The following is a 21,376-nucleotide window of genomic DNA, read 5'->3' as shown; positions in this document are numbered from 1 at the left end:
CTCACATCCATAAATGACTACTGGAAAAACCATAGCCTTAACTAGAAGGACCTTTATTGGCAAAGGAATATCTCTGCTTTTTAATATGCTGTGTAGTTTGGTCATAACTTTTCTTCCAAGGAGCAAGCATCTTTTAATTTCATGGCTGCAGTCACCATCTGCAGTGATTTTGGAGCCCCCCCAAAGAAAAGCATGTTAAGGGATAGTTTACATTGTCTAAGTATGATTATCCTGTCAAGCTACCTTTCCATTGTTCTCTTCATCTTCCCCACAAAACTCCTCTCACCATTTCCCCCATTTGGCTCCCAGCTCCTCACTTTGTTGGTGAGCTTACTTGAAACGGATCTCCTTCTCCAGCTCCTCCCTCTTTACTCTCATGGGGAAGTCAGTGCTATGGAATTCATAAGTCCCTGTGCTTCTGGTAAAGGTTGCTCATTTTCCCCAATGTAGCTATTTCAGCTCTCCTCTTTTTATTTTTTTTTTCTGCCACTTCTTTTTTAATAATTTCTCTAGACCCCAAGTGTAGCATGGTATTTTGTTTTTATATCTGTCCTTGAACTTGCTCTCTTGTCCTGAAAATTTTTTTCTACTTCAGTGAAAAATTCTACCTTTGTGGTCTTGCCACTTTCCACAGCTTTAATGCTGACCTCTCTTTATACAGATAATGCCAACTAAATTATTCTCTTAAGCTATCGGTCTCTATCTACAACTGGCAGCTTGACTATTCTGCTGCTGCTTTAAAATCTCCATGTTTAAAGTTAAATCCATCATCTCATAAAGCCAGCTCCTATACCTCTCTGAGCTCCTAGCAGAGTGCCTAACAAAAAGTAACACCTGAGCACAAAATCTAAGTGTTCAGTAAACGTTTGATGAATGAATGAATGACTTTATTATTTGTGTTAATGTCTTTTCCAGTAACAGCCTATCCATCTTCCATTTGTCTTTTCCTTTTACTTCCCTGGTGGCTCTGCCTGCAATGCGAGAGACCTCAGTTTGATCCCTGGGTGGGGAAGATCCCCTTGAGAAGAGAATGGCTACCCTACTCCAGTATTCTTTCCTGGGAAATCCCATGGACAGAAGAGGCTGGCAGGCTACAGTTCATGGGGTCGCAAGGAGTCAGACACTACTGTGCGACTAACACTAACTACAGAGTTTAATCACTTTTCCTGTTACCCCAAATTAAACCCTCTGCACTCAGCAAACTTTGAGGGATTGGGTGAGATGCCAGGGCAAGCATGAGACAGTCAGGATAACCGGATGACTAATGTTTGATAGGCAAAGTAAGGGGCTGTTGTAGTAAAAACGGTCTCTTCTCTCTCCAGGCTCTATCTTAATTTCTCCTGACCAATGGGTTTCAAAAGCTAGGCCTCCAAGTTTAGGCAGCAGTCTGGAATGTAAGAGGACAAGAAGGTTGCTGTGAAATAGACAAGCCCAGAAAGCACAATAGGATCAGCATGTTTTAGTCATTAACACAGAAAGGTGAAATTAAAGTGAGAACATTAAGTGGAAATTTTAGCTAATGTGCCCCCGAAAATGCATGTGTTTGAGACACATGTTAATGGAAAGTTGCTGAGGTAACTGGGAGCTCCTGTCACCACATAGGAGGCAGCGTGATTTGAATCTGCAGGTTGCTATAGTTACTTCTATTCTATAAACTATTGTTTTTCTTATGGTGGTACACCGTAAAGTGAAATGTAAGGTATGTTTATATGTTCACGCGTATATTATACTTACTATTACACATTAAGGGCTTCCCTGGTGGCCCAGACTGTAAAGAATCTGCCTGCAATGCCAAAGACCCAGGTTCAATCCTTGGGTCAGGAAGATCCCCTGGAGAAGGGCATGGGTACCCACTCCAATATTCTTGCCTGGAGAATTCCATGGACAGAAGGGTCTGGCAGGCTGCAATCCATGGGGTTGCAGAGAGACATAACTGAATAACTAACACTTTCACTTTTCATTACACATTAAATCCATTTTCCAGGTTAAAATGTGTACATATGCAGGTATCCCTGGGTGAGGTTTTAGAATAGTCAGTTTCAATAGTCAGTAGTCAGTTTCTGATTCAGCATTTAGGTCAGATATATCTTAAGAAAAAAGAAAGGAAAGAGTATAGGTTTTAGGGAAATTTGAACCTCAGTTTAGGGTAAAATGTTCCAAGATAACCTTAAAGACATAATACTTACTATGATGTTTGGAGTCTAACAAATGTCACTCAGAAATGTCATGCTGTCACAGTAAAAGAAATAAGAGGCAGAAGAGCTCTACTTGAACCTTGGCTCTGAAACTTACAAACTGAGCCATGTTGCGCAAATTATCTAATCTTTCTGAAACTGGGCATTATCATATGGAAAAAGGGAAACACTAAGGTGAAGATCCTGGGTAATTACAAAGTACAATATCAATATGGATTGGACATTATTCTAATGTTTCCCTTTGTCAGCCAGCCAGAAGCATGTGAATTGTGAGAGGAAAAAAAAAAATGTGAAAAATAAGAAGTTATACAGGGCTTCCCTGGTAGCTCAGCTGGTAAAAATCTGCCTGCAATGCAGGAGACTCTGGTTCAATTCCTGGGTCAGGAAGATCCCCTGGAGAAGGGATAGGCTACCCACTCCAGTATTCTTGGGCTTCACTTGTGGCTCAGCTGGTAAAGAATCCGCCTGCAATGCAGGAGATCCTGGTTCAATCCCTGGGTTGGAAAGATTCCCCTGGAGAAGGGAAAGGCTACCCACTCCATATTCTGGCCGGGAGAATTCCATGGACTGTATAGTCCATGGGGTTGCAAAAAGTTGGACACAACTAAGTGACTTTCACTTTCACTGCAGGCTCACTCGAAATATTTCAGTGTGTATGTAATTACACTCTTAATTTCTTCACCGATAGAAGTTTCTGGATTTTAGCAACCTCCTCTTGTGAAAATAAACTTCTCTCATCCCTGTCTGTGGTGTCTGATATTTATCCAGACTTCCATTAAAAACACCGTCAACATCAAGTCTGACTTTTCTACAGCATTGGCCAGATTCTCTTGTGATCATTTTTCCTTCTGTCAAGACACAGCCTCAAAGAGTCACTTTGCTCATTACCTAACCTGCCTCTGTCCAAAATTCAAAAAAAAGGAAGACTGTCTTTTGTTCAGGATGGACGCAAACGACAGCGGTGCTGTCTGGCTCTGAACCATTTCCAGGAGCCATGCTGTCACAAGGCACTCAGCACCGTAGGCGTGTGCATTCCCAGCAGACCCAGCATCTCTGAATAGCACTCTGAGTGTTTCAGGAGTAAGAGAATAGAGTTCAACAGAAGAGATCTGGCTGGTACTAAGACCCAAGGAAGAGAGAGAGAAGGAAAGGAAGACAGAGAAAAGTGAGTCAAGGACAGAAAACCGACCCACTCCTGCAGGATGCAGCGTGCTTGCCTCACATGGCCATGAAGAACACGGCCCCACCCGCAGCCTCGGCGCCACGCAGGGCTGTTGACCAGGAGAAAAGAGACTTTCAGAGACAATGCCTGTCGGGCAGAGTTCTAGGCTGATGTACGGGCTTAGGCATCCTGGTTTTGTGAGCAGGCTGAGGGTGGAGAAACTAAAGCAAGAACACAGAGGGCTTTTGTGTCCCTGTTTGATGTGAGAAATGCAGAGGAGGCCCTGACTCTTGTGTGATCCAGTAGGGCCATCTTTGAGCTGCTGTGTACCCGACAAAGGCCAGCTCAGCTCTGCAAGCTTTTCAAGTCCAGGGAGGACAACGTGACTGCAGTGGATTCTAGATCATACCACAGAGTAGTACACAGCCTTCATGGGTATCAGTCAAATCATTGTATCAGGATACCTCCGTCTTCAGAGACAACATTTCCCCTTACCTGTCACTTCAGAAATCATGCCTCAACTTCCTGCTTCTCATTTTAGAGACAGGGGTGCACATTTGGAGTCAAATCATAGAAAATTGCCTCAAATAGTCTCATGGAGAATTTTCATTACCACTTCTTAATTCTGATCTTTTGATATATGACTTAGAGAAATTAAGTGTAAATATCACACCCATTATGAATCTAGAGACTCACTTCTGGGACAGGGGAGCAAGCAGATAAAATATCATAGCAAGGTGAAATTTATACCATGTGGCTGACCTGACAGATTTTATCCCAGATGCTACATGTATAGAAGCAGAAAGACAATTAGCAATGAGGGCCTTTTAAATACACACTGAGGAACTTCGTGCGAAATAGATGGGGAAACACTGGAAACAGTGTCAGACTTTATTTTGGGGGGCTCCAAAATCACTGCAGATGGTGACTGCAGCCATGTAAAAGATGCTTACTCCTTGGAAGGAAAGTTATGACCAACCTAGATAGCATATTGAAAAGCAGAGACATTACTTTGCTAACAAAGGTCCGTCTAGTCAAGGCTATGGTTTTTCCAGTGGTCATGTATGGATGTGAGAGTTGGACTGTGAAGAAAGCTGAGCACTGAAGAATTGATGCTCTTGAACTGTGGTGTTGAAGAAGACTCCTGAGAGTCCCTTGGACTGCAAGGAGATCCAAACAGTCCATTCTGAAGGAGATCAGCCCTGGGTGTTCTTTGGAAGGAATGATGCTAAAGCTGAAACTCCAGTACTTTGGCCACCTCATGCGAAGAGTTGACTCATTGGAAAAGATTCTGATGCTGGGAGGGATTGGGGGCAGGAGGAGAAGGGGATGACAGAGGATGAGATGGCTGGATGGCATCACCGACTCGATGGACGTGAGTCTGAGTGAACTCCGGGAGTTGGTGATGGACAGGGAGGCCTGGCGTGCTGCTATTCATGGGGTCGCAAAGAGTCGGACACGACTGAGCGACTGACTGAACTGACTGACTGATACAGTAAAGTTCACTCTTTTGCTGTATGGTTCTTACAGTTCTGTCAGTTTTGACAGATACATTGAGTCATCTATTCACTACCCTAGTGCCAGTTCTGTCACCCTAAAAGTTCCCCTGTGTGCTCCCTTCTATAGTCAACCATTTCATTAAATTTTGTCTTTAAGTTTATTATTCCTTCCTTCTACTTTCTTGGGTTATTTTTTTCTACCTTCCTAAATTAACTAATTAAATTCCTAAATTTAACTCATTAATAGTCATCTTTTCTTCTTTTTCTAAAATAAGTATTTAAGGTTCAATTTCCACTAAGTACTGCTTTTATTACATATATGCATTTTGATAATGTATCTGATTAAAATTCATTGTAAGTAATTCTAACTTTCCATTATAATTTCTTCTTAGACACAGAGTTATTTATAAGTATATTTTAGAATTTCTACAAAAGTGAATCTCTTTTGGTTAGAAACTTGAAAATTGATTTCTAACTTAATTTCTTTGTGTTCAGAGAATGTAATCCATGTGATATTGATTCTTCATAACTAGAGACTCCTTTATGGCCAATTATGTGTTAAATATTATAAATGTTTCATCTTGCTTGAAAAATATATATATTTTGTAGCTTGGTGGGGCAAGCAGGAGTTGTGTGGTTCAAATCTTCCAAACTCTTACTGATTTTTTGTGTACTTGATCTGTAAGGTTATAACCAAGGTGAATGGAAAGCTGCCCCTACAGTCGTGGTTTCTTCCTCTGCTTCTACCGATTTTTGCTTTCTAATTTTAGGCTGTTTATTAGGTACTTTCAGGTTTAAAAATTATTAAATCTTGGCAAATGGCAATTATTCTCATGATTTAGTGACCCCTTTCATAATTAATAATGCATTTTACATTAAAGTTTCTTTAGATGGTTATTAGCATAGCCTTCTTTTGGCATTTGTCTGATATATGTTTATTTTTTTAGTGTCGTATTGACACTGCTGTACTCTTATGTCTTATAAATAGCAAACTAGATTCTGATTTAACTATCTAGTATAATAATTTCTATTTTTAATCATTTTAGTTCATTTACGATTATCAGATGTATTGATATAAGTAAATGCATTTCTACCATTTTATTTGAGACTCTTTTTGGCTCATGAGTCTAAGTTTTCTGTTTCTTTATTGCCTCCTTTTTGTTTCATACAGGTTATTTTCTTTTTTTTTTGTTTCCTCCTCATTTACAGTTTTCACCATTTGAGATTTTACCTTGTATATTGCTAAAATTTTAAATCTTATGCTAATCAGCAAATTTCCTCTCATTCTGGAGAGTGGAGAGTGCAGAGGCCTTAGAATACTTGTGTGTGACTTAAACCCTTATCCTGTCTAGTAGTTTAATTTTATCCTTACTTGTTTTCTAATATTAAGCATTAGACATTATTTTATTACTTTTATTATTTTATACTCAATACTTGCTTCAATTTATAAATTACATTTTTCCCAAAGTATATTATTAAAATAGAATACCTATAGATCACGAATTTTTATTTGGAGTCATCTTTGTTTCATTGACATTTTTGAAAGAAAATTTTGCTTGTTATACATTCTACTTTGTTATTTTCTCTCCAAACTTTGAAGGTAGCACTCCATTTTCTTCTGACTTCCTTTGTTAAGAAGGCTTCATTACCATTCTTTGAAGGGGAATTTAACTTAAGACTTTTAAGATTATTTTGATTTTTTATGTTTTGTGGATGAACTGTTGTATGACTACATGTGGATTTCTTTTTAAAGAATTCTGTTTGGGATTTCTGTGGATTTCTGATCCACATGCCCTGATATTGGGTAGGTATAAATTTCTTGTGGAATTTTACCTTGATTGGGATATGAAGATCCATGCTTGTCATCAGTTCTGGAATATTGTAATCTCTTTAAGTATTGTCTCCCTCTAAACTTGCTCTCTCTTAAATGCCAATTAACCATGTATTAGGCATTTTATCTTCTATATCTCTGAATATGTCTAATATATATTCTATCTACTTATTTCTCTAGCTTCATTCTGTGTAATATATTTAGTTCTATCTTCTAGTTCAAAACTCAGCAAATTTTTTCTATAAAGGGCCAGATAGTAAACATAGGAAATATTTTGGACTTTATGGGCAATATGGTGTCTATCACAGTTACTTTACTCTTCCTGTAGAGCAAAAGGAGTCAATGGACAGTATGTAAATGAATGAGTGTGGCTTGTGATCTGTACAAATTTTATTCACAGAGATAGGTGGGGGGCTGTAGTTTTCTGACCCTTACTCTACTTCCACATTTCTCAATAAGCTGTGACATCTGCCTTTTGATCCACTCATTAATTGTTAACTTCCATTTTCTAGGTGTGTTTATCTGTTGTTTCTGCTGATGTTTTTGCCATGGTCACTGTTTGCTTATTCTGCTAACACTTTTTGTAGTAAGCACATATTGGATTAATCTGAGGAAATTCTAATTCAAGGCCCAGGTTGAGAATGCTTTCTTCCCAAAAGGACTTGCTATTGTTTTCACTTAGTGATACAGGAGCTCTCTTATTTTTCATCTTAGAAATTCCTCGATTGCATGGGTGGTACCCAGTTTATGAAGCATATTCATAAACCCAGGTACCCAGGCATATTCTCAGGAATGACTCTTTTTATTCAGTCTATGGATGTGCTAGAAACAGACTGATTTCCTTGTTTGCTCTCCTTTGCAAGGATATTTATTTTCTAGCCCATCCTTTCACTGATGGTATAGCCCATTCAAGCGTCCCATTTTTTGCAAACATCTCAGGTTCAGCAGCCCCTAGAGATGGTCTCTCGGAGAAGACAATGGCACCCCACTCCAGTACTCTTGCCTGGAAAATCCCATGGACAGAGGAGCCTGGTGGGCTGCAGTCCATGGGGTTGCTAAGAGTCGGACACAACTGAGCAACTTCACTTTCACTTTTCACTTTCATGCACTGGAGAAGGAAATGGCAACCCACTCCAGTGTTCTTGCCTGGAGAATCCCAGGGACGGGGGAGCCTGGTGGGCTGCCGTCTATGGGGTCACACAGAGTCAGACACGAATGAAGCAACTTAGCAGCAGCAGCAGCAGTAGAGATGGTCTCTGACTCATGGTGCATCCATCCCCTTGAATATAGCCATGAAAGTGAAAGTCGCTTAGTTGTGTATGACTCTTTGTGACCCCTTGGACTGTATAGTCCATGGAATTCTCCAAGCCAGAATACTGGAGTTGGTAGCCTTTCTCTTCTCCAGGGGAACTTCCCAACCCAGGGATCGAACCCAGGTCTCCCACATTGCAGGCAGATTCTTTACCAGCTGAGCCACAAGGGAAGCCCAAGAATACTGGAGTGGGTAGCTTATCCCTTCTCCAGCGGATATTCCCAACCCAGGAATCAAATGGGAATCTCCTGCATTTCAGGCAGATTCTTTACCGTCTGAGGTGTCAGGGAAGCCCCGAACATAGCCATAGACCTCCTTGAAATTGACATTTGCCTCTAAAGCAGCTCTGGTGTTCACATCCCCCTTCAGTTTCAGCTTCTAGTTCATTTTTTTATTTTCCTGCCCTTAGGAAAATTTTTTTCCTTTTTTGTAAGTATAACATAACACTTAATAGTATACCTATATTTTTATTCAGTGTTTAGGTGCTTCACAATGAAGAGGGATTTTTGGAGTATCGTGTCAGCCTACTAGGAGCAAAAATTATGTGATAAAACTTGCATTTTGAGAAAAATATTTGGATATCTCTAAGGAGAACCTCCTGAGCTTTTCTCCCTAATCCTTCTGTTTCAAGCAGCACCTGATTAACTGCTGCTCATCCATTGCATCTCTGCTTAAATATCATTCCCAAACTACATCCTTACCTAAAATTCAAATTACAACAGAGCTTTGTGTTTATGTCCTTCTTAACGTAAGGTACACTTACTGTCTGATTTTTCTGTTTTGTGCCTTTCCCTATTATAAACTCTGCTAAGGCAGGAGACATTTCTGCTAGCTTTGTATTTTGTCACCAGGACCTGGCCAGTACTCAGTAAATATTCGTTGAGTAAGTTAAATGAATGACATTGGACCATCTATTTACAGATTTTATAGGTGACATGTTGGAACACTTCATAAATACAGCTCACAATTAAGTGTTCTTAATGAACCAATTACAGTGAGTTTTCTGGCCCTTGGAAAGACCCCATATAACCATCAATATTGTGTCATTTTGCTGCATAGAAATCAATGACTTAAAACAATGAAAAACCCATATATATATATATATAATTGAAAGTGATTATAACAAATGATAAAAGACCACAGTTGATAAGGTCAGAGGGAAATTAATAATTCCATGTGCTATGGGTCAGAATGTAAGCTGATAAGTGCTTTCTTAAGAAGCAGTTTTGCGATATATATCAAATGCCTGCAAATGTCATCTTATTTGTCTTAACTCAGGCTACCATGACAATATATCATAGACTACATGGCTTAAAGAACAGAAATGTATTTTCTAACAGTTCCAGAGACTATAAATCTGAGTTCAGGATGCCAGTGTGCTTGGGTTCTGAGGAAGACCCTCTTCCTAATTTGCAGATTGCCTTCTCTCTGTGTTCTTATGGAAGAGAGAGAGAGAGACTCATTCTTCCTCTTTAACAAAGCAACCAATCCAATCAGATTTCTGTCCCAGCCCTAAGACCTCATTCCACCTTAAGTACTGCCTAAAAGACCTGTCTCCAAATACAGTAATATTGAGGGTTGGCACTACAGCTTGTGAATTTTTAGGGAAATGCATTTTGATCCATAGCACCATTTAACCCAACAATATACTTTCAGGAATTTATCCCATGGAAACAATCAGAGCTTAAAAATATGTAGTGTAAGATTGGTTACTGCAGCTGTATTTATGGTCATAAAAAAATGGAAAAAGTCTAAATTTCTACTAATGGAATATTGAATAAATAGATTGTGGTATATCCATATAATGAAATACCATACTTCCATTAAAAAGCATATCTTAGGATATTTAAATGATGTGAGAAAATGTTTATACTTCATTAAAAGAATCAAATTATACATCAGAATGTGTAGTATATGTATAGATTTATAGAAAGAAGACTGGGTTATATTTACAAAATGGCATTATCAGTTGTTTCTGATTGGAGCATTTACAAAAATTTTTGTCTTTGTTTTTTTCTGAATTCTCCCAAATTATGATGTATATATAGTTCTTTAATTTTTTAAAAAAGTGAAGCAACTGACAAGTAACTAATCTCAAAAATATACAAGCAACTCCTACAGCTCAATTCCAGAAAAATAAATGACCCGATCAAAAAATGGGCCAAAGAACTAAATAGACATTTCTCCAAAGAAGACATACAGATGGCTAACAAACACATGAAAAGATGCTCAACATCACTCATTATCAGAGAAATGCAAATCAAAACCACAATGAGGTACCATTTCACGCCAGTCAAAATGGCTGTGATCCAAAAGTCTACAAGCAATAAATGCTGGAGAGGGTGTGGAGAAAAGGGAACCCTCTTACACTGTTGGTGGGAATGCAAACTAGTACAACCACTATAGAGAACAATGTGGAGATTCCTTTAAAAACTGGAAATAGAACTGCCATACGACCCAGCAATCCTAATTCTGGGCATACACACAGAGGAAACCAGAATTGAAAGAGACACGTGTACCTCAATGTTCATCGCAGCACTGTTTGGAATAGCCAGGACATGGAAGCAACCTAGATGTCCATCAGCAGATGAATGGATAAGAAAGCTGTGGTACATATACACAATGGTGTATTACTCAGCCATTAAAAAGAATACATTTGAATCAGTTCTAATGAGGTGGATGAAACTGGAGCCTATTATACAGAGTGAAGTAAGCCAGAAAGAAAAACACCAATACAGTATACTAACGCATATATATGGAATTTAAAAGATGGTAATGAGAACCCTGTATGCGAGTCAGCAAAAGAGACACTGATGTATAGAACAGTCTTTTGGACTCTGTGGGAGAGGGAGAGGGTGGGATGATTTGGGAGAATGGCATTGAAACATGTATAATATCATATATGAAACGAGTCGCCAGTCTAGGTTCAATGCACGATACTGGATGCTTGGGGCTGGTGCACTGGGATGACCCAGAGGGATGATATGGTGAGGGAGGAGGGAGGAGGGTTCAGGATGGGGAACACATGTATGCCTGTGGCAGATTCATTTTGATATATGGCAAAATCAATACAATATTTTAAAGTTATAAAAAAAATTTTTTAATATAAAAAATTTTTAAGTTATTTTTAAAAATAATATTAGGTATTGATTAGATATAATACTTATATCAGAGAACACTGTTAACCTTAATTCTCTTTATTTTTATTTTAAAATCCTCTCAATATTTTATTTTTCTTTAACTCAAGAATTGTGTGCAATAATGATTTTAGTTTGGTTCTAGGAGAGACCAGTTATGAAATACTTGATAACTATCCTTTACTTGCCTGTCTATCACTACTTTACCATAAAAACTAAGTCACAAAATTGCATATCAAATTCCTGCTCTTTTTGTAGAAGTATCTAAAACTTCCAAAGAAAATAGCATAAAGTTGGAAATTCAAATATGGAAAGGATTAGGATGGAGGAGGGTTTGGAAAAAGAGAATATGATTTTTAAATTTAATCTCCAAGATATTTGCACCTAGAAAATTGGTTTCGTCTATTTCAGTGAATGTATAGGTGTAGAATTAATATCTGCTTCTAGATATTTAAAATTTCAGGGGAAGTGAAAGAACACTGATTATGTATTGTATGGCCATCTAAGTGATATATCCTTTTGTCTGAAACAACAGGAGGTATTATAGGTTAGAGAACAAAAATGAGAGGTTACTGTTTTCTCCCTCAGCTTCTACCATTTCTCATTCTCGCACTGTGTCTTTCTTTTTTTTTTTTTCATTCTGTTCACAAATGGATATTGGTGGGAAATACACGAAGTACAAAGTGACTTTCACCTGCTGTGCTGCAGGGAGAATTGACAATTCAGAAAGACCACCCTCCAGGTGTCTCTCCCCTTCTCACTCTCTCTGGTGGAAACCAGGATGTCGTATATCCCTCATCAGAGAGGCCAGGTGAAAAGCAGCCAGTAGGAAACTCAGAGGCACCATGAACTTTATCATTTGCCTACTCTGTACTTGTAAAATATCTTTTACCACAAACCACCAAACTGCCAACATAAGCAAACTTCCCTGAGGAATTGGGGAAGGAAGAGGTGTGTGAGGAGGGGAAAGGAAATCTCATCAATTTACCAGACTTTTCTATGCAGCATTAATTCCTGGGGTATTTATTCAACCCACAGATTTCCCAAGCACTCTGGTGCAGGTGGTATGCCCACTGCTAGAGATTATAAAGCAAAGGGCACATTTATCCTTTAAGTATCTAGACACTGTCCTGATGATGAAGGTGCTTAAGGAAATAACCATAGGCCTGACCTTGTGGCTCAGTAATAAAGAATCCATCTGCCAGTGCAGGAGACGTGGATTCAACCCCTGGTCTGGGAAGATCCCACATGCCTTGGAGCAACTAAGCGCAGGTGCCTCAGATGTTGAGTCTGTGCTGTAGAGCCAGGGAGCTGCAGCTATTGAGGCCACATGCCATAACTACTGAAGCCCATGTGCCTTAGGGCCCTTACTTTGCAACAAGAAGAGCCCCTGCAATGAGAAGCCTGAGCACCACAACTAGAGAGCCGCCCCCACTCATTGCAACTAGAGAAAGCCCGAGTGCAGCAACAAAGAGCCAGCACAGCCAAAAATAAAGTTTTAAAAAGTTATAAAAAGAAAGAAAATAATCATAGAAATGTTATGGTTTTCACTAATAGCACAAATGCTCCTCATCCCCAAATGGTGTTTTTTAAGTGGTAATTGTGGGAAGATCCCATGATTGAGTAATTCCGGATGCACCATTACAGCAAATTAAACCGATTCCTTTACTGTCAACCTTCTCAGACCTCAAGGTTGCCCTCGGAACCTCCAACAAGTTCTCATGATTTGTGGTATTCAAAAATAAAATACATGGGCTGTTTTACCCTTTTTGTTGGGGTTTGTCACAGAACTGTTGCTCCTTAAAATACGGTGGTAGCTGGTAAATCATCGTTACTCAAATTTGTGCAGATAAAATGGATATTAAAATGCCAGAATTTGTATTGGTCTTACAGGCCTCTGAAATGTTGTATGATACTGAGAAAAGGGCTACAGAACACATAAACTGTTTGCTGTCCTGTCAAGGGAAGGGAAGCTACCAGATTAGTCCATGTCTGAACATTTAGTCAGGTCCCCTCTGTGATAGGACTTCCCTGGTGGCTCAGACTGTAAAGTGTCTGTCTACAATGCGGGAGACCCGGGTTCGATCCCTGGGTCGGGATGATTCACTGGAGATGGAAATGGCAATCCACTCCAGTACTATTGCCTGGAAAGTCCCATGGACAGAGGAGCTTGGTAGGCTGCAGTCCAAGGGGTCGCAGAGAGTCAGACATGACTGAACAACTTCACTTACTTACCTCTGTGATATTTTCTCTTCTGCTCAAATATCCAACTCTGCAACCCAGTTCTGTCCTCTTTTCCTCTCAGATCTTTCTTGAAACACAGTGGAATCATCCTTTCCCTTCATGGAAACTAATTTATTACCTGAACTACCCCAAAGGCCATCAGAGATTATAGAAAACGGATGAGTAATACTGTACATCACTCTTGTTCTGCAGTTGTCTTTTCAGAGCATCTGCCTCACTTTAGACCTTGGCTCAGTCAGTTAAGAATCGGCCTGCGATTCAGGAGACTGCAGTAATTCAGGAGACCTGGATTGGGAAGATCCCCTGGTGAACAAAATGGCAATTCACTCCAATATTCTTGCCTGGGAAATCCCATGGACAGAGGAGCCTGGCGGGCTATAGTCCATGGGGTCGCAAGAGTCAAATAGGACTTAGTGACTAAACCACCACCTCACTTAGAGTTTATGTTGCACTCATTATGGAAGGAATTGGTAATCACGACAAGATGTCACATATACAGAAAGGGTTCTGTTTGCTTTAAAGTGCTTAATGTGCCAGATTGATGGATAGTACAAATATAAAATCCCTTAGTTCATGAAGGAATTGAGTGAAATTAATTTTACAGGCCTTAATATGTGTATAGGATCTATTTTTTTGGATGAATCTGCCCTTCAAAAAAGGTGTTCTGTGTGTGTGTGTACACACAGGCATGCATATGTGCACATGTATTGGCTTCTGTGAAAACAGAATATGACCCATGGACAGATGTAAGATCAGTCTACTAAGCATGAATGAATGGCAGAAAGTTCTAAGATTGTTTTTTAAGAATCTTTCAGGTAATAATTAACATAGACGCAACTGCTTGTGGCATTCCGTCGCTTTTTATGTAATACCAGAAGGAAGTTCTACGTCATAATTCACTTGGCAGTATCTTTTATTTTAAAAAGTATGTCTACTATTGAACTATGCTTTATAATTTATTCATATCTTAAACTTATTTCTCCTAACACTCTATTTTTATTAAAATCATGTAACTTCAATAACTACAGACCTCAGAAAAAAAATGAAAATATATATTAACTCTTGGTACATGAGCATACCCTTCCTTCTCATTGGAACCACTTTAATACATGAAACAGAGAGTTAAACCCCAGTTAACATTCGAATTAGAAAACTGGTCTTCTTTGTTAGAATTTTAAATAACCACATTTTAACATCATTATTGTCAGTGTCAAAGAGGCAATGTTATTTTTACTTTTATTATCTCAGGAAAAAAATCTCTTCTTAAGATTTAAAGCACTTCATTTTACTAATAATAGTGTTTAGGTAAACACTAAAAATTTTCTGCTTAGTATAAATGTACATTAAATTTTGTTAGAGATCTTTTTACCCAGAATTCTTGACTATAATTCCTGATAGTTTGCTTTTCAAAATTTTCCTATTTTACCTACTGTTATATAATTAAGACATTCCAAATACTGCATGCCATATTAATACTAATAAGTAATAATAATATATGTGATATTATTAATTCATGAATTCTTATAATCCTATATAGCTGATATTTTCTATTCTTCGTTGCACTCATTCATATTTTTAGCATTTATATATTGAATGTTAACCATATGCCAACTACTGTTCAGGGCATTAGTAGTACAGCACAGAGAAGACAAATGTATAACATGTTAGACGACATCAGTCATCTAATATATAATGGCAAACAACAGAGATGCCTGTGGCAATGGGAGATGACACTCTTACATTGGGTGGTTAGAGATGACCTCGTTAATCCTGAGTCATGTCACTAGAGATGAGAATGAAGGAAGTGAGAAAGCCACAGGTGTGCCTAGGGAAAGGCTCCTGCACGGTGGAAGCTTCACATGAAAGGCCATGGGGCACGGGGCGCTTCCTGTGTTTGACAACTGGGGTAGGGAGGCCAGCATGGCTGCAGTGGAGGGACTAGCCTTGAGCAGGCAGAGAAGAGCAGAGTGGGCTTTTGGCTTTTACGATGAGTGTTACCTCTGCAGGGATATGACTCCTGCTTGAAAATGGCTCACAGGAGTATGCAGCCAATACTCTGATAAAGAAAAGACTGAAAGAGAGAGACCGTGTTTGCTGTAGTCATACTCAGGGGAGAGCCTGTGATGAATGACAGCAACAAGGGGAGCAGCAGAAGTGGTCGGGGTGGTCAGTTCTGAATAGGTTTCGAACATGTAGCTGACAAATTAATTTATAAACTGAGCTTGTAAAACTATTGTATTTTAAATCTCCCCTTACCCTGAATCTACTAGGTAAATGTTCATAAATATGACTGGTTTGAGTCTCTCTCAAGGCTTCTGTGAGTACCTATGTTGTAATGTATGAAAGAGCGAATTTTAGGATTTCCTTTGTTAATGTCTGTTTTAATTGAATTACTGATGTGATAGTAGGTGTTTTAAATTGTAGTGCTATTTAAGCTCTCTGCCTTGTACAAGTAACAAAATTTATGATGTAAATAAGGGTGATATCTGATGGATCATTGAAAAAGCAAGAGAGTTCCAGGAAAACATCTATTTCTGCTTTATTGACTATGCCAAAGCCTTTGACTGTGGAGATCACAGTAAACTGGAAAATTCTGAAAGAGATGGGAATACCAGACCACCTGACCTGCATCTTGAGAAACCTATATGCAGGTCAGGAAGCAACAGTTAGAACTGGACATGGAACAACAGACTGGTTCCAAATAGGAAAAGGAGTATGTCAAGGCTGTATATTGTCACCCTGCTTATTTAACTTGTATGCAGAGTACATCATGAGAAACTCTGGGCTGGAGGAAGAACAGGCTGGAATCAAGATTGCTGGGAGAAATATCAATAAACTCAGATATGCAGATGACACCACCCTTATGGCAGAAAGTGAAGAACTAAAGAGCCTCTTGATGAAGATGGAGGAGGAGAGTGAAAAAGTTGGCTTAAAGCTCAACATTCAGAAAACTAAGCTCATGGCATCCAGGCCATCAATTCATGGCAAATAGATGGGAAAGCAGTGGAAACAGTGGCTGATTTTATTTTTCTGGGCTCTAAAATCACTGCAGATGGTGATTGCAGCCATGAAATTAAAAGACGCTTACTCCTTGGAAGGAAATTTATGACCAACCTAGACAGCATATTAAAAAGCAGAGACATTACTTTCTCAACAAAGGTCTGTCTAGGCAAGGCTATGGTTTTTCCAGTAGTCATGTATGAATGTGAGAGTTGGACTATAAAGAAAGCGGAACGCCGAAGAATTGATGCTTTTGAACTGTGGTGATGGAGAAGACTCTTGAGAGTCCCTTGGATTGCAAGAAGATCCAATGAGTCCATCCTAAAGGAGATCAGTCCTGAATATTCATTGGAAGGACTGATGCTGAGACTGAAACTCCAATACTTTGGCCACCTGATGCAAAGAGCTGACTCATTGGAAAAGACCCTGATTCTGGGAAAGATTGAGGGCAGGAGGAGAAGGGGACGACAGAGGATGAGATGGTTGGATGGCATCACTGACTCAATGGACATGGGTTTGGGTAAATTCCGGGAGTTGGTAATGGACAGGGAGGCCTGGCGTGCTGCGGTTCATGGGGTCGCAAAGAGTCAGACACGACTGAGCGACTGAACTGAAACTGAAACTGAAAAGAAGTTCTACCATTGTTGCTTCTCAAATATAGCTTCCATTTTTTATTAGGGGTTTCTTTTATTGCTCTGTATTTTCTTTTAAACATAGAGGAAGGACTGCCCTGGAAGTCCAGTGGTTAAGGATCCATGCTTCCACTGCGGGAGGCACAAGTTCGATCCCTGGGTGGGGAACTAAGATCCCACATGCCTCATGATGCAACAAAAAAAAAAAAAAATAGAGGAAAGACAATAATGCATGGGCACTAAAAGCCCTAGATTTGGAATGTAAGAGACCTAGATCCAAGTCCAGGATCCTGTCCTTACAAGCTGTGTGACCTTAAGGAAGTCACCTAACATCCCTGAGCCTCAATAGTCTCCTCTCTTGGGGACTAGGGAGAAGATTACTGTGTTTAGCCTATGTTACTATACATATAAAACAGCACAGTACCCAGTGCATTGGTCATTACTGTGTTTGTTTTAATAACAATCATGACAAGAAGATATTAATGACACAGAAGTATTTGCATTTCCTGGGAAGAATAATTTTAGAAGGAGTTGTTACTTTGAGGCTTGACTACAGCAAAGTTGCCATTTAGCCTCAATACTTTAGATATAGAAGGCCACTTCATACACCTGATATTTAGTACATAGTCTGGTATATTGGTGTATACATAGTCTGGTATATTGGGTCTGCACTTGTAGCTCAGATGGTAAAGAATCTGCTTGCAATGCAGGAGACCCCAGTTTGATCCCTGGGTTGGGAAGATCCCCTGGAGAAGGGATAGGTTACCCACTCCAGCATTCTTGGGCTTCCCTGGCAGCTCAGATGGTAAAAAATCCACTTGCAATGTGGGAGACCTGAGTTTGATCCCTGGGTTGGGAAGATTCCCCTGGAGAAGGGAATGCCTACCCACTCCAGTATTCTTGCCTGGAGAATTCCACGGACAGAAGATTCTGGCAGGCTACAATCCATGAGTGACTTTCACTCACTGACATATACACTAAAATAAGGACATGTGAATAAGAGCAGGTCCAAAATATAAAATGTATTTAACCTGTCAGATGTGTACCTAACTTAGTAATAAGCTCAGTAAAATGACAGCCCTTCAGTATGAATAACTGTCTGTATCTCAGAGAAGGTGACACAAGCGACATCCCCCTGACTAACTTTTCTCACTCTTTGCTGACTGAACCCCTGGCTCCATTCAGTCAGTAGGCGATGTCCCCAGTGAAGTTTCATATCACCTGATGACGTATACTATCACTGTGGGTTAGTCTCCTTGGATAGTTGAAACAAACAGTAAAATTCACTCAAATATAATCACGTGGCATCCGTCAGAGAGCCAGATCAAGGGCTGTGTCAGTCATCAGAACAAAAAAGATAAGGGCTTTGCTCTTTTTCATCAAGTTTGCATAGGTGTATTTAGTGAAATAATCACCTACAAGTTGGTGGTAAGAGTTTTTATGCTATGTATTAATAATAACAATGTAGTTAATAGTTTTTGTCTACCCACATTCCCAAATTAATGAATTATATAGATAAAACTATCCAATTCAACTTCTGTGATCATTGGTAATAGTCATTCTTGGGTTATAGTCTGGGTTTTGTGCTGTAATTTGCTCGATAAGTAATAACTCCAAAGTAAACATGTGAAAAAATCCAGTGTTAAATTATTATAAACCATTGAGGCTAGCTCATAGTTCATTGCTCCAGAATTTAAAATCAGATTTTCTTTTTTCTTTCTTAAAAATTTTGAAAGACCAATATTTTGCCATTAGTGGTTTTTTTTTTTTTTTTTTTTTTTTGGTTAACTTTCAAACTGCATTTCAATGGATCAGAATGAAATATAATTGTAGGTAATATTTTCAACATATAAATTCAAGCAGGATACAACTTTCTCAAATAATAAATTATTTACTCTGTTTTAGAAAAAAATTCTCAGACTTTACTGATAGCTGTTTTTTCTGATACGAATAGAAGGTCTTTAAGCCAGTCTGATTCAGATATAATCTTTGAATTAATTGCTTTTATCCTACTTGACTAGTTTATAAGTATCAAAAATATACACACACACACATATGCATAGATCCTTTTGTAGAAAACAATTGGAACAACAAATACAAATCTTGTTGGGAAAGTTATTTTTAATATCCATTTTTTTCATAATTCTCACTTCTACCTATTTTATACATAAACATGAAAAATTAGTAAGTTCAAATGATAAGTCTTTGGGAATTAAAATATAATCTTAAAAAAAATAAGTTAATTGGACAAAGAATGATTGGTGCTAAGAAATGCGAAAGATTCATTTTGTTGAATTGTATAAATATGTAAAGTTAATGCAAAAGTCCTGTATCTTTTTCTGTGTTTTTAACAAAGACAGTTAAATTCACATATTGAAAATTTTAGATGAGTGCTATACTACCAGATACTTAAATTGATACAGAATAAATTCTGAATCCATGCTATTAGGTATATTTTATATTTTCAATTCTAATCTCTTAGTAAAAGAATACTTCTGTTCGGTCATCACCTTATTTCATAAGCTTATTTGGTTAAGCACAAAAATCTTGAAACATAGGTAGACTTTCTTCTCTGTGTGTTTTCATTCAAATGTTTATATTTAATTTATATTTAAACAAAAAGAGCAATAAATCACTACACGCATCCAAAATGTCTTTTCTGTATAGCAATTAAAATTAAATCTCTAATTTCACATTAGCTCAAATTTTATTTGGAAGAGAAGCAGTTAAGACATTTTAGCTGACACTCAGTATATTCTTTATAATAATTCCATTCAGGATATTTAATTGGTCAACTGTTTGGTATCACTATAAAACACTTTTCATTGCCATTCTCAAGGACTAGTTATTGTTTTCTGAATCTGCAAACTATTTATTGTTATCCTTTGCCTTGAAGGCTCTCTAAAAGAGAATAAATGCCTTCCATTCATTCCAGGTCAAAATATGGAGCAAACGACTGCAAACACCTCCAATAAAATTTCACTGTAGACATAATAAGCTTTATGTATACTGTGAGCCAATGTGCATTTTCCTTTATTATTTTGATTTTTCAGGGAAATAGAAAAATATAAAATATATTCATTTTCTATCACTAAAATTACTGATTCTACTTTTTCTTTCAGGCCTGATGGAATTGGAACTGTTTCCGTGGAAGAAAAAGAGAGATTTGAGGAGATAAAAGAAAGACTCTCTTCCCTTTTAGAGAATCAGATAAGCCATTTCAGGTATGTACTCCATTAGTACAAGTGTTTGCTTGCTTAATTCACTCAATCTTCTAATCTCCTACAAATGTGGATTATGTTGTTCTACTACCGCTCAAGTACTATCAGTTAGCTTCTCCTCCATTGCTTGCAAGGTATGATCGACACATTCCTCCATCTGTGGTCTCCTTCTCAGCCTGCCTTTTCAATTTCCGCAACTCATTAGGTAGCCCCCACTCCCTGCAATATCCATTCCGCTCACACTGTCTTCTCAGCTTTGCATAAGCTGTTCCGTCAGCTCTGGGCACGTTTACCCCCTCCTCCTGCATCACCAGGCAAGGAGACTTTCTCATTTATTCCAGCAGAGAGTGGAAAACCTGAAGTCTTTTATTGTTCATCATCTGTACTATGCCCTAGTCACCCATCACCTACTAAGGACATATATTTCTTAAGTCCTTAGTTATCCTTTTATTTACATTCTGTGAGAATAAGGACCACAGTGCACCTGGCACAGTTTCTCAGTCAAAAAACTGAAGTACTGACACTAAGAAACGTGCAGGATGAAAGATAAATGTCTTGATAATATTCCTTTTTTTCCCTGATTATAGAGGGCTTAATAGAACTTAACAGCCAAAAACAGAATTATGCCTTTTTTCTATTACTCTCATCATCAGATCCTGTAAAATGCTGCCATGCCAATGTATTGTATCTTATAGCACATCTGTTATGTTGTGGATATGTAATTTGGAATCATTTCGTATGAACTTATTGAAAAATAAATTTAGTTAATATTGCCCTCAACAGTTTGAAAACACTGTATTAACCATGTGAACAGTGTATGGCTGCTCTGAGTCTCAGTTTCCTTATTTGTAATATGAAAACCTTAGACTCTGTGATTTTTTAAAATGATCCTGAAGGAAAAAATTATCATAGGATATACTATTCATCTGTTTCCCTGCATTAGTGATTTCAGCTGGAGCTGGTACCACCAACATAAGGTAAGTGAATAAGGGAGGATTTACTTTCTCATGATAATTGGGCCTGGGTCAGACATTCAGTGCTGTATTTAGAAATGCTATGCATGAGACAGAATTATTGGAGAATTATGAGAATTATTCTGTCCAAAAGGCCAATAAATTCACATTAGAAAACACATTTGCAGAG

The 21,376-nt window shown here is 38.4% G+C and overlaps 1 protein-coding gene across 12 annotated transcripts in view; it reads left to right on the top strand.

Annotated features, from left to right (window-relative positions):
* The window catches only part of CADPS2 (calcium dependent secretion activator 2), a 584,066-nt gene that overhangs the window by 414,734 nt on the left and 147,956 nt on the right, over positions 1-21,376 (top strand). For all 12 annotated transcript variants that reach the window (XM_055590800.1, XM_055590801.1, XM_055590799.1 and 9 more), the window contains exon 14: positions 20,135-20,236. In XM_055590800.1, coding sequence (XP_055446775.1) covers positions 20,135-20,236 — 102 coding nt within the window. The remainder of the gene's footprint in view (positions 1-20,134; positions 20,237-21,376) is intronic.

The sequence above is a fragment of the Bubalus kerabau genome, chromosome 8 (assembly GCF_029407905.1).
Source record: "Bubalus kerabau isolate K-KA32 ecotype Philippines breed swamp buffalo chromosome 8, PCC_UOA_SB_1v2, whole genome shotgun sequence".
In the NCBI taxonomy this organism is placed as follows: domain Eukaryota; kingdom Metazoa; phylum Chordata; class Mammalia; order Artiodactyla; family Bovidae; genus Bubalus; species Bubalus kerabau.
This window is presented reverse-complemented; position numbering and strand designations above follow the sequence as displayed.